Below are 14,409 nucleotides of genomic sequence, written 5' to 3' on the forward strand. Positions count from 1 at the left end.
ATTGATGGCTTAGTAGACAGTAAGACAGAGAGAGGGTAGTTATGGGACTTCAGAAGGATATAACCAACCAGACGGCGAGCCTAGCATTGCTGAGCTACACCTGGTGCTGAGGAACGCAAATGAGCTCGTTGCAGTTACCACGTGTCAGTGTTTGTTACACCAGAAGACTTAGGGTACCGCACATAAAGATACAGTTCGGCAGTTGATGCTCATGTTAATGGTAAGTGAACATCTAAGTACAAACTATGACTGCAGATTAGCATATTTTAAAAATTAAACCAATGGACCAGATGGATTAAAATATTGGTAGTTGTAATGAATTTGCTGCCTTACTTAAAGATTCTAAGAGACAGAATGAAGGCGTAGCAGTCTGGTTATTTTTTGCAATTCCCAGTCTAATCCTGGATGCTTACTGAATATTAAGGCGTTCTAACCCTTGAACACTTGTATTCGAGAGGCCCATCACTGAAGTACAAGTCCTACCTGATCCTTAGGGAGCCCTCTGTTTATTTCTTTGAAATAAGGTGCTATAGTGAGATGTATCTGAGCTTACTGTCAAACCCAGGGTGGCAGTGCTGCTGCTCTGGTTGGTGGTTTACATCCTTAATCTCCAGGACTCAGGAGCTGGAGTCAGCCTGGGGTACACAGACATTTGTCCCCCAAACAAGTAGCACCAAAACCCCAGTAACATTGCCTACCGTAAGAGAATTTGCACTCATGTAGGGGAGCAAACAAGTCAGTATCTTAAAGGTTCATTGTCTATATTAACATAGAGTAAACTAAAGCAACTGAATTGGGAAACTTTGTAGTGTCATAAAGATATAATGGATACAAATTTCATATCTAGCTCCTGTTTTAAGTTCATCTTTTAAGCTATGGTTTACAGTCATTGCTTATACCATTTCACTGTTTCTTCGAACTAGTATCACCAAGAGGAAGACGAGCTTATCAAGTGTGGCTGTGGTAGCCAGAGTCCTTTAGATGCCACATTAATTTGTATGTGGTATATACACAAGGTCAGAGGACAGCTTGCGGGAGCTGCTGCTCTCCTTCCCACGTGGAGTCCTGTGACCTGATTCTGACCGTCAGACTTGGCAGCAAGCACCGTCACCTTCTGTGCAGTCTCACAGCCCCTAACTTGTGCTTTGTTTGTTTTCTAAGACAGGGTTTCTCTATGTAACCTTAGCTGTCCTGGACCTGCTTTGTTTTTTGTTTTTGTTTTTGTTTTTTCTCCAAAACAAGGTCTATGTAGCCCTGGCTGTTCTGAACTCACTTTGTAGACCAGGCTGTCCTTGAATTCATAGAGATCCACCTGTTTCTGCCTCCCGAGTGCTGGGGTTGAAGGTGTGCTCCGCCACGCCTGGCCTGGATTTGCTTTGTAGACCAGGCTGGCCTTGAACCCATAGAGATCCACTTGCCTCTGCCTCTCTGAGTGCTGGGATTAAATGTGCCCACCACCATGTCTGGCTTCATATTTGTGCATTTTTGAGACACTATTTCTCATTGTATCCCAGGCTAGTCCGGAATTTATGACTCTTTTTATTTTCTCTTATTTATTTATATTTTAATGTATTCACTTTATAACCCAATTGTAGCCCCTCTCTTGTCTCCTCTTGTTCCCACCCTCCCTCCCCCTTCCCCTCCCCCTTCCCCTCCCCCTTCCCCTCCCCTACCATCCTACCCCAGCTATCAAGTCTCTTCAGGACTTCCTGCATCCTCCTCATCTGTGGCCTAGCATGGACACCCAGCAGGGGGAAGTGATGAATGAGCAGGCAACAAAGTCCATGTCAGAAACAGCCCCTGTTCCCCACATGAGGAGACCCACATGGAGACTGAGCTGCCTCTTGACAACATCTGAGCATAGGGTCTAGGTCCTCGCCGTGCATGGTCCTAGGTTGGTGCATCAGATTCTGCAGGCCCCCGTGGACCTAGATTTGTTGGCTCTATTGGTCTCCTTGTGGAGCTCCTGTCCCCTCTGGTCCTTCTATTCCCCAATTCCCCCATTAGACTCCCTGCACTCTGCCCAAATGTTTGGCTGTGAGTCTCAGCATCTGCTTTGATCCCCTGCTGGGTGCAGTCTTTCAGAGGACCTCTGTGGTAGGCTCCTGTCCTGTTCCCTCTCTTCAACCACTTCTGGTGTCTTTGTTTGTCCTTCTGAAGGAGAACTTAGGTCTGTGTACTGTAGTGTGGTTATCCTGCATTATGTCGCTAATATCCACCATGTGTGTCTTTCCGGGTCTGGGTTACCTCACTCAGGACAATTGTTTCTAGTTCCATTCATTTCCCTGCAAATTTCACAATTTCTTTGTTTTTAATAGCTGAGTACTAGTCCATTGTGTAAATGTACCACAGTTTCTTTACCCATTCCTCAGTTGAGGGACATCTAGGTTGTTTCCAGGTTCTGGCTGTTACAAATAAAACTGCTATGAGTGTAGTTGGGCAAATGTCCTTGTTGTATGGTGGAGCATCTTTCAGGTAGATGCCCAGGAGTGGTACAGCTGGGTCTTGAGGTATCTCTGTTCCCATTGTTGGGATTCATGATCCTCCTGCCCCTGTTCAATACCCAGCTTGAGGTTGTGCAGTGCCACACACCTTAATTCTAAACTCCAGAGGCAGAGAGCCTAGGTGACATAGTGATGCCGGTCTCCAGTCAAAGAAACAAGCAAGCATGGAAACAAAATGTTTAGTACTGAGGCTGGAGAGAGAAGAAAGAGCTCAACCGATAAGATGCTTCCTTACGAAGACCTGAGCCTGAGCCCCAGAACCCACGTGAAAAAGCCAGGTGCTTATAATTCCACTGCTAGGGCGGTGGAGGCAGGGCCACCAGGGCTGCCCTGCCAGCTGGGCTAGCCTACTTGGCAAGTTCCAATCCAGTGAAACACTCAGTCTCAAAAAAATACCCCAAAACAAAACCCAAGGTATCCAATGGCCTTAAATGGCCTCTGCAGGCATCAGACACACGAGTGGTGCACAGGCATACATGTAGGCAAAATACCCATACACATAAAATAAAAATTATCAATAATATTGTTTTGTACTTTGACTATATTTATGGGTTTGGGAGCTTTTTTTCCATTTGGAAAAAAAAACAAAAAATCCACGCCTTCAAAAAAAATTAGATATTGAAAAATTAGATGGAGTCACTCTAATGAATCTTAAGGAGGTAAGGCTCAATGTGCCTTAAATTCTTTGTGTTAACGTATAAATGTGGGTTATACAGTGGAGAGACACAGTCTTTCCTGAGAATCTATTCACGATGAGTTTTGAAAATGACAGGCACATGGGATTCCAGTATCTTCTAATAAAATTAACAGGGTTAGCCGGGCGTGGTGGTGCACACCTTTAATCCCAGCACTTGGGAGGCAGAGGCAGGTGGATCACTGTGAGTTTGAGGCCAGGCCGGTCTACAGAGTGAGTCCTGGACAGCAAGGCTACACAAATTCTGTCTCAAAAACAAAAAATAAAAATAATAAAAATAATAAACAGGGTTATTTGTTATGTCAGCTCTAAATAATAATTATTTGATTTTTGAGTGTGTTGAACTCTTACTATATCAAAACTGTGATTCTAACGTTAATATAGTGGTATATACAAAGTAGCTTTTACATACAAATATGTCAAGATGATTGCGTTTGTATTTTGATGAGCCTCCTAAATTTCTATAACAAAGCTACACAATGAGTGTCAGCAACAAAAAAGATGACTTGGCTTCTACACATATGTGCATACACACCAACACAGAGGTGAACATGTATGTATGTATGTATGTATGTATGTATGTATGTACTTGCCCATAAAACCCTGTAGTGCTCATGGGCATGTGTATAAGTGTGACTGAGCATCAGTATTTTTGATTCTATAGAACTATTTAGCATCTATAAGTTCAGATCATAAAGTGACCGGTTACATATATTTTAATCTTGCAACTATTGTAATTAATGTATAACTATAAGATGGTATCCAAGGTAAAATGCTAAAACACAGTATTATGATGCATTCTAGCTAATTTAAAGGTAGCCCTCGATACAGTTCATACGTTCTCATTCATTGCGAATGAAAAAAGGCGTTTTTGCTGTCGCTTGCATTTTATTGTCTTTGACATAATACCCTTGGTTTTTTTTTTTTTTTCCAAGACAGGGTTTCTCTGTGTAGCTTTGACTATCTTGGACTCACTTTGTAGACCAGGATGACCTCAAACTCACAGTGATTCACCTGCCTCTGCCCCCCAAGTGCTGGGATTAAAGGCATGTGCCACCACCTCCCGGCTTCATGATCTTAAAGCAAAGCACACATTGCAACTAAGATGAATAATGTGAGCTGGGATATACTTTACTGGTAGACTGCTTTTCCAGTGTGTGGGAATTCTGTCCCTGCACACAGAAACTGGGAATAGAGGTGCGTGCCTGGAATCCCAGTACTTGAGAGACTAAAGCTAGGGGACCCAGAGTTCAGTGTCATTTTCAGCTAGATGAGACTCTGTTTCAAAATAGGGCATCTCCCTCCCTCCCCCCCCCCCTCTCTGTGTGTGTGTGTGTGTGTGTGTGTTGTTTTGTTTTGAGGCAGCCTCTCACTAAGTAGCTGTGTCTGGCCTGGAGCTCGCTATGTAGCACAGGTTGGCTTTATCTGTTTGCTTGCGAGCCCATCCTTTAGTGGCTGAACCGTCTCTCTAGCTGCAGATTAGATTTGAACTCAGACATCTGCTTCTGCTTCCTGAGAGCTGGGATTAAAGGTGCATAACAAGACTCTGGGACACCAAAGTCCTGATACTGATAGTTTTTTGAATGTGTACAATACTTATAAAAGCCTCATGAAGAATAATAATGCTACCATTCTTTTCCATTTTCAGAATCTGATATTGATGCTGCCACCGCAATGATACTTCTAAATACGTCAATAGAACAAGAGATTTTAGAATGTAAGTAATCATCCTTTTCTTTTTAAGATAAACTTTATAAGTGCCTTTTCACACTAATGGTTTAAAATATAAGATGACTAAATGTCATAACATAGTTACTTCTTTCTCACTAAAGTGTGTTTTAATCTAAATGACTCAGTTTCTAGTCTGTTTATAGGAACATTTGAAAAAATGAAGGTAATGCTCTGAGAAAGGTTTGTGTTGATCAAGAAATGTGGGGAGGGGGCTGGAGAGATGGCTCAGTGGTTAAGAGCACTGCCTGCTTTTCCAAAGGACCCGGGTTCAATTCCCAGCACCCACATGGCAGCTCACAACTGTCTGTAACTCCAAAATTTGATACCCACACACCAATGCACATAAATTAAATAAAATATTTAAAAAAAAAAAAAAAAGAAATGTGGGGAGGAAAAGCTTTTCATAAGTAAACTTGATGAACTAAAAATAAAGATAAAAGCTACAAATAAACACTGGGAAGATATTTGAGCTGGTGAGAAGCTCTGTGAGTAAAGGCGCTTGCCACCAGCTGGTCCCTAGTTCAGTCCCGGGGCCTGTGCGTCAAGGGGAGAACTGATTCTCACTGACTTCCGTAGAGTGCACACACACATACACAACACCATGTTTAAAAGATTGTTCAAAATTTGGAATAGGACTGTTTAGATATAAATTGCAAAGTCCATAAGGAAAGGATGTACAAATTTAATTAAGGTTATGACAAAGAATATCCTTGAGAAAAACAGAATAGCACGAAGGCGTGTGGTGCTGAGCCCCTGTCTGTGCGCTTAGCATCTGGGGAGCGGGGGAGGAGCTCAGGAGCATTGTGCTGGATAACAAGCTTGAGACCAGCCTGGGATGCTGAGGGGTTCAACATCTCTTATAAGGCTTGCCTAACATGTGCGAGTCCCTGGGCTCACTTGACCCCAGTACCACAAAAAGTGAGTTAGGAGAGATGATGCAGAATACTGGGAAAACTCTTTAACTGTGTGTGATAGGCAGATCACAACATGGTCCAACAAATAAGAAATGATCAAACAAGCCGGGCATAGTGGCACACCTTTAATCCCAGGACTTAGGAGGCAGAGGCAGGCAGATCATTGGGAATTTGAGGCCAGCCTGGTGTACAAAATGAGTCCAGGAGAGCCAGGGCTACACAGAGAAACCCTGTCTCAAAAAAAAAAAAAGAAGAAGAAGAAGAAGAAGCAAATGAAATATGAAAGTAGATTTTTTTTTCATACACTATGACACATTTACCCTTTTACTGAGAACTTCTGTTTCTTGCTGTCCCTCCTAGAGTGTGTGTGTGTGTGTGTGTGTGTGTGTGTGTGTGTGTGTAGGGTATTCAATAAATTTCATTACTGCAGGATTATTTGTACTAGTGTTGTACTAGTGCAAACTTGGGAACAATGTAAATGCTTTGCAAATAGTTGAAAGTATCTCCCCTCTCCCATAAGACAGGGTTTCTCTGTGTAGCCTTGGCTGTCCTGGATTCCCTTTGTAGACCAGGCTGGCCTCGAACTCACAGAGATCCTCCTGCCTCTGCTCCCCTGAGTGCTGGGATTAAAGGCGTGCACCACCACTCCCAGCTTCAAAGTAACTTTTAGGTTCCGTGGGAAGGTCAGGCTATTTTCAAATGGTTTTTAAACGTTTCAAACTAATGATTATGAATAAAATAACATATAGGGGAAAGTGTATAAAACCACTAATTCTAAGCTTCCCCCCCCCCCCCCGTTTTTCGAGACATAGTCTCTCTGTGTATCCTTGGCTGTCCTGGACTCGCTTTGTAGACCAGGCTGGCCTCGAACTTACAGCAATCTGCCTGCCTCTGCCTCCTGAGTGCTGGGATTAAAGGCAAGTGCCACCATTCCCAGCCAAATTCTAAGCTCTTATTACTCAAAAGTGAGAGTTTTCAGGGCTCTGTTTTGGTAGTCAGATACCTCTGATTTGTTGATACAAGTTGTGTTTCCCACAGGTGAGAAGCCCTTGTCTCTGACGCCGTCGCTGCAGAAGAAGAGAAGTTACGGCAGTGCCTTCAGTGCCCCCAGTGCTGTGCGGCTGCAGGAGAGCCATTCCCCAGCCTCCAGCATCGATCCAAAGGCAGACCACAATTACAGCGCCAGCAGCTTGGCGGCCCAGCGCTGCGCATCCAGGGCTAGCGTGTCTTCCCTGTCTTCTGTGGATGAAGTGTATGAATTCATCCCAAAGAGCAGCCATGCAGGCAGTGACGGCAGCGAGGGCTTCCACAGTGAGGAGGACACAGAGGATGAGGAGGACCCTCTTGGCGACAGTGGCTATGCACCACCAGCTCACGAGGACAGCACTTGCAAAGGACAGCCAGGCAAAAAGATTCGAAAACAGTCATGTCAAGAAATTGATGAGGAGCTCAAAGAAGCAGCTGGGTCGCTGCTCCACCTCGCTGGGATCCGTACCTGCCTTGGTTCTCTGATAAGTACTGCAAAGGCACAGAGTCAAAAACACCGAAAAAAGTAGAAATCCTTATTAGTGTAAAGTTATTTAAAGTGTGGCAATACTCTCTACTTAGCTCTTTACCAGGGATGTGAGCCATAACAGACCTCTGTAGCTGGAGGGTAGTAGGGAAGGATGCCACTTGGTTCTTTCTAAATATTTTTTTGTTGCTTTCTTGTTTTTTTAGGTTTTTTTGTTGTTGTTTAATTAAACAGTTACTCTTAGGATCATGCCTAATTATAAATCTGACATAAAGCCCCACACACAACATAATTTCTGTGAATAAGTATCTCCCAGATTTGGAAAATTTCGTATAAAATTCTCAGCCTCTGCCTTAATTTATAGGGGGAAAAACTTTTGTAAATTGGTAATAAATTGGTAACTCAATATTTTGAATTTTCTTCCCACCCTGTAATTATTTGTAGTTATCAATGTAGCTAAGCATATGCTGGCATCTTTCTACTTGTTTTCAGTTATTCTCTGCTGCAGCATGAGCGTGGCCATGTATGAATTGGAGAGTCTGGATGCCTAGAAGGTTCTCTGGTATGTGGAGAGTAGGAGCTCTAAGGTTTCAGAAAGGCCATTTGGCCATGCGGCTCAAGACTTCAGTCCCTACTGCAATAGTGTCTTTGAAATGTCGTTACCTCACAGTTATGCACAGCGTCACTGCGGCCTTTCCCCTTTCCCAGAGTGCTTGCAAGTGTTTTTAAGTTTTAGCTGCTAGCTGTCTTTGTTAAGTAAAAATTGTCCAGAGTGAAGACACAGACAGTGTGTTGTGAAAGAACATTCATCTTGACACACTTGTACAAGAAGAGAATCTTTCTTTCTTTTTGTATCTAAACGTGGTGTAATGAAGATACATTATGGCATCGTAAGTAAAGATAGGCCATTGAGGGCACAACTTTCCAAGAGTTGTATAAATTAAAATTTTATGTGTAATGAATTAAAGTTAAAACATTTAGTAGGGCCAGGGCTACATACAGAGAAACCCTGTCTCAAAAAACAGAAAAACAAAACATTTAATAGAAAACTGTAGAGATAAATATCTTCAGGGATTTCAGAATACATATAAAATTAGATCTTACATAAAACTTTTGAAAAGGCAATGTAATACCTATATGTGCCATTAATCCATGCTAAAAGATTTTATATTACTATTTCAAAAGTGTATTGGTTATGATATTTTAAGTATTTGAGTAAAACTGCTCACATGAGACAGTTTTCATATCCCTTATAGTTTGACTATAGTGTTGAGAACAGGGATACTAATACTATAACTCATATATATGTGTGTATTTTTTACAGTGTGGTGGGAGAGACTTTGGGAAAGTTTGGTCTTGTTTTATGATACATCCTGTATCCTAGACCTTTGCATTTTTCTCACTTCTATGCATATATACACTTGCTGTGTACACACATACACAGGCTCAGTTTCTTGCTGTCAAATGTTTTTATGACAATAAAGCATTTTCTTGGCTTTTTTTTTTTTAAGAGAGAAATGTTTTTATTTTTACCTCTAAATTTTTATTTGGGTAAAACTTGCCAAATGAGAAGAAAAACAAAAGCATGTTTGCTAATTGGCAACACTTTAAGCTATAACAGCATTGACACACTCCTGTTTCTGTGTGTGTTGTAATTGACTCTGGATAGTCGCAGTAATGGAATTGGTGCTAGTAACATATAGACCTTTTTCTTTTATTGACAATGCAGGGTAAAGAATTTGGAATTCTTCTAAGGCATAAATGCTTTCTCTCCAGAAAATAGCTAAATGCAGTTAGTCTTTTATTGCATACAGCAAATAAAACACCAAATAGAGGTTTGGTTTTAGCATGACACAAATCACAGAGATTACAGCGTTCTGTTGGACAGCACAGTATTTTGAGGCTAATCAGCACAGCCCTCTGGGTGGGCCGTGCGCTGTCCAGGGAGCAGGTCCATTGTGTTCTGAAGCTCTCTGCACGAGTGTTTCTCTGAGTCCCTATGCAGTGGGCAGGCGCCTTGTTCTCAGCTCCAAGAGAGACTTCTTCAGAGTGGCAGCAACTTAAGTTCCTTTCTCCCCCGCCTCAACAGCAAAGCTCCCTAACAGTTTGCGCTTAGTTCTCTTACAGAATTCAGTGTTTCAGTCTTCATTTGCTGCTGTGTCCAGGCATCCATCTCAAGGGGGAAGCCTTTGTAATGTTGGTCCCTTATGGTGTTCTTAGAGACTATGCCTCTGCTTGGTGTACTCAGATAGCGTAGCTTGGAACGATCCAGTTAAGGAAGTCATCCCAGTAAGCAACAAGCTTTGTGTAATAAACACAGTGTGGAAATCCAGGGACAGGTACATGTCTCAATATATTAAAACCGGTTTTAGCTAAAGTTCACTTTGTCTTACATCAAGATAAAAATTTTGTTGCCAACTCCATTTTTAATGGGTTCCTAGTAAACGTTGTGTTTTAGCACTGCTATCTTTATTTTCTACACCACCAAGAGAATTGGTGTTTCTCACATACATCTTTAAAATTTGTTTGTGCAATATATGACTAAATTAGTTAATTTTTTGTTTTCAAATTCAGAATGAAAACATTGCCTACATCAGTAGAAAAGCAAGGGGTGTGTCACCCCTTTGCACCCCGGAGCCTTTCCTGGTTTCATAGCCAGCACAGCTTCTCAACTCAGATTCTTTTGTATATTGTAAAGTTTACCATCTATTTGCTTTTGCTGTTCTCTGAGGCATTATGTAAAGGGTTACACTAGATGGTCAGTTAAATACATGTTGTTGGCGCAGTTCATGGCCAGAGCCAATGTTAAGGGAATGCTTGTGTCTTGTAGACTGGGAGGCCTTTCACAGCAGCCTAGGTTCCAAGTAACTGGGCTTCACAAAGCCTGAAGACTGTTGTCTCAGAATGGACAACAGCTTAGCACCCTTGAAAAATTATATGAAGCAACTTTTGAGGCTTTCTGGTTTACATATATGTCATAGTTTTTTTTTTCCTTTCTTATTTTGAAATGTTTTAAGTTTTGATTAAAGTTTACTCCAATGTGTTAATGATGTAGTCAAATATTTATTGAAAGGCAAAATGAGAATATTTTAATGTTATACCTGCCATTTTCAAGATCCTTCTTTACATCTAACTGCCAGTGCCATTGTCAAACTTGTTTTCAAAATTGTTGCACTTTTTTTAATTAAACAAAGTGCTTGATTTTAAAGTATTATGTTGCCATCATATAGTGTATAAAATGTATAATTGCCAATTCATTGTAACTATTATTTATTTTTAAACAAAAGTATAAGAATACCTTTTGATTAAAGAAAATTGTTATTAAATTGTTTCCTCTTTTCTGATGTAGCATAAAAACTTGTGAGTTTAACTGCCAATAGATGACCAGCCAGCCACAAGGGAACTACTTCTCAGTTGCCAGTCTTTACTCATAGTAGAAACAACTTACAAACATTTAGTTTTTGTATCTAATCCTGACTATTCAAATGTTTATAAAGTTTATTTTTACCAAAGAGATGCAATTCATTATGATAAAGTTGAAGAATAAATGTCGTTTTATAACATTTTCGTGCTTTCTCTTATTTTTATTTGAGTTTTCATTTCAAGTGTTTTTTAAATATTTTAAATTTTCATTTATTTGTGGGGGGGTAGAAATTACTAAATGATTATATATCTATATGGAAAAACAATATGGACATTTCTCAAAAAGTTAAATAGAAGGTTATTGTGTGATGAAGTGTGTGTCTCTGTACACATTCACAAGAGTATGTCCAGGAGGAGTTTGTCAAGATGTCTGTACAACCATGATGGAGTGAAAGGTGCCCTCCACCAGCCTGATCACTCCATGTGGCTCTTCTCTGGTTCTCTCTGCTGTCCCCTCCCCAGTTGCTCCCAGTCCGCTTGGTAAATATCTTCATGGCCAGGCACTGAAATCCCCAGGCTTCACAGTAACACCAACGTTGACAGATCGCCTTGTAGAACCAGACCCAGGCTGCTGTCCTGGGCCAGATCCCCTGCTCTTCAGGAATGCCTTTGTTTCTCTTTCCTGTGAAATCACACAATTTCTGTTGGCAACTTGAAGACAGACTTGGGGGATGTTACTTTTCCTGCTCTTCTGAATATGACTGCATTGTGCCCGTAATTGTTGCTCCTCTCCAAGGTGCACTAGATGAGTGGCTAGACCTCGCCCCTGAGAGTCGCAGAACCAGGGCTTCTGCCTGAAGACACAGCTAACATTGGCAGCAAGAGTAGTCACCAGAGCCAAGGCTAGACAGCACGTCCTCCATCAGCAGATAAGTGAACGGGGGAAAATAGGAAACACGCAGCAAAATGTTCCTCTTTAAAAGGAAATGTGACGTGTTACAACTGGGGAAAAGCTTGAGGAAGTCATGCTAAGTTGAGTAAACAAGCTATAGCATAAAATACTGACTAGTTCACCTAGGTGATGTACCTATAACAGTAAAACAGTTGCCCTAGCAACATGGGTGTAGAGGAGCAGACTTGTATAATACGCTCAGAGCTCGAGCTCTGCAAAATGAGAGTAGTTCTGGAAGTTGGCTACACAACAGTGGATGTTCCTAATGCTACTGAATAATAATATTTAAAATGACCAAATTAGTAAATTTGACATACATTTTACCATAATTTAAAGTTTTTTTTAAAAATGCAATAGTAACCCTTGGGGAAAAAATGGAGGAAAAATAAATACAATCTATTAAGATTAAGGCTGTGAGTCCAACAATATGACACTGGAAAAAGCAAAACTAATGTAAGGTGGCTGAGGGAGGGAACGAAGTGTTAGTGTCCGTGAGCCAGTCTCATGTAAACAGTTGAGTAACTTGCCAGTGAGGATCAGAGGCAAATCTCCTACTCCCAAGACTACCAATTGAACTGTGGGTAATGGAAGCAGAGCCCACAGCTTCCTATGTGGTTGTGCCCAATTACTTTCCTGCCAAGCCTTTGCTGGGACAGGGCTGGGAGTCAACATCTTACAGTGTGGGAATCCCATGGCTCTGCTTTCACACAGGCCGTATTCTTAGCACCAACTATTGATGTGAATAAACACGGGCTCTGCGTCTGCGCTCTTCTTCCCCAAGGCCGTAATCTAATCATGAAAAGTAACCAGCTATGCTTGGTGAAACAGCCTGTAAGCCTAATTTGGAAGGCCAATGCAGGGGACGATAAACTCAAGGTCTACCCAGGCTACTGAGTACGCTCAAGACGCAGGCCGTCTCAAAGTGCTTACCCAGCATGGGCCCCTGGTTCAAGTCCCATTATAAAAGGAGAGACTGAAAGGGGAAAGGGGGCTGAGAAGGTAGAGGGAGGGAAAAGGAAAGCTAACCTGGTTTTTGTAAGGACACATGAAGCCATTCTCAAAAGAACACATCATCACATCTGCATCGTGTCTTAGTTCTAAGTTGCTGTGATAAGACGCATGTGTATCTTAGGGGTTTCTATTGCTGTGAAGAGGGCACCATAGCCGTGGCAACTCTTGCAAAGGACACATTCAGTTTGGGCTGGCTTACATTTTAAGAGGTCCAGTCCATTATTATCATGGGAGGAGAGCGAGGGGGGGTGGGGAACATGGCAGCAAGCATACAGACATGGAGCTGGAGAAGGAGCTGAGAGTTCTATATCCAGATCAGCAAGCTGACCATCCTTCCGGGTGTGTCTTGAGCCTAAAAGAGACCTCAAAGCCCGCCTCCACAGACACACGTCCTCCAACAAGGCCACACCTCTTAGTAGTACCACCCTCTAGGGGGCTATGGGGCACATTACATTCAGACTACTACAATGAGGAAGGCAGCTTACAAGGAGAAAGTTTATTTGGGACTTAACAGTTTCACAGGGTTCAATGCTGGTGGAGCGCAGGCAAGGTGGCTGGAACAGCTGACAGCTCACAGCTTGATCTGCAGTGGAAAAGCTGCCTGCAGTGGCATACCTTCTTCAACACGGCCACACCTCCTAAACCTCCACCATCACTGCCACCAACTGGGGGCCATGCTTTCAAACACGAGTTTATGGGGATCGTAGCAACAGGTGAAGGATTTTTTTTTTCGAGACAGGGTTTCTCTGTGTAGCCTTGGCTATCCTGGATTCACTTTGTAGACCAGGCTGGCCTCGAACTCACAGAGATCCGCCTGCCTCTGCCTTCCCAAGTGCTGGGATTAAAGGCGTGCGCCACCACGCCCGGCCAGGTGTGGGATTTTTTAAGGAGACAAATCCAGCCCTTTGTAGCATAAGAGAAACCAGAAGGGCAGTTATGGAGGGCCAGGGCCTGAGGAGTACAGGAGAGCGAGAGAATGAAACACACACAATGAAGAAAGCTTTATTTACTCATTTTCAATTTTCTAAGATTTACTTATTACTATTTTTTTAATGGGTGTTTTGCCTACATGTATGTCTGTGCACCACGTGCATGCATTGCCCCAGGATGCCAGAAGAAGCCTTCAGAACTCCTGTCACGGAAGCTGCACACGGTTGAGAATTGCCGTGTGGGGGCCTCGAACTCGCATCCTAGCTGCTGAGCGTCTCTCCAGTGCTGCTTCCCTCATTTCCAGATGTATTTTATTTTGTGTACAGGTGTTTTGTCTGCATGTATGAAGGTGCACCACACGCATGCCCCGTGCCCATGGGGATCAGAAGAGTGTCAGAAAAATTTATATAATTTCCTTTAAGAGTTCAGATTGGGGCTGGGTGTGGTGGCGCGCGCCTTTAATCCCAGCACTCAGAAGGCAGAGGCAGGTGTATCCATGTGAGTTTGAGGACAGCCTGGTCTACAAAATGAGTCTAGGACAACCAAGGCTACACAGAGAAAACCTGTCTAAAAAAAAAAAGAAGAAGAAGAAAAAGAAAGACTTCAGATTGGGCCAGGCAGTGGTGGCCCATGCCTTTAATCCCAGCACTCCCGTTGGCAAAGGCAGGCAGTGAGTGTGAGGCTAGCCTGGAAAAGGAGCTAAGGACGGATGTGACACCTCTCTGCTTCCGGGAACTGAGCCCTGGTTCTCTGGAGGACAGCGGAGCTCTTAACTTCTGTGCCATCTCTCCAGCTCC

General features: G+C 42.6%; 1 protein-coding gene across 2 annotated transcripts in view; it reads left to right on the forward strand.

Moving 5' to 3' along the window:
- The window catches only part of FOXN2 (forkhead box N2), a 51,602-nt gene extending 40,683 nt beyond the window's left edge, over positions 1 to 10,919 (forward strand). For both annotated transcript variants that reach the window (XM_084791927.1, XM_084791926.1), the window contains exons 5-6: positions 4,847 to 4,915; positions 6,882 to 10,919. In XM_084791927.1, the coding sequence (XP_084648053.1) occupies positions 4,847 to 4,915; positions 6,882 to 7,399 (587 nt within the window). In that variant the 3' untranslated portion in view covers positions 7,400 to 10,919. The remainder of the gene's footprint in view (positions 1 to 4,846; positions 4,916 to 6,881) is intronic.
- The last annotated feature ends 3,490 nt before the right edge of the window (positions 10,920 to 14,409 follow it).

The sequence above is a fragment of the Acomys minous genome (genome assembly GCF_964271855.1).
Source record: "Acomys minous genome assembly, chromosome: 8".
NCBI classification, from domain to species: Eukaryota; Metazoa; Chordata; class Mammalia; order Rodentia; family Muridae; genus Acomys; species Acomys minous.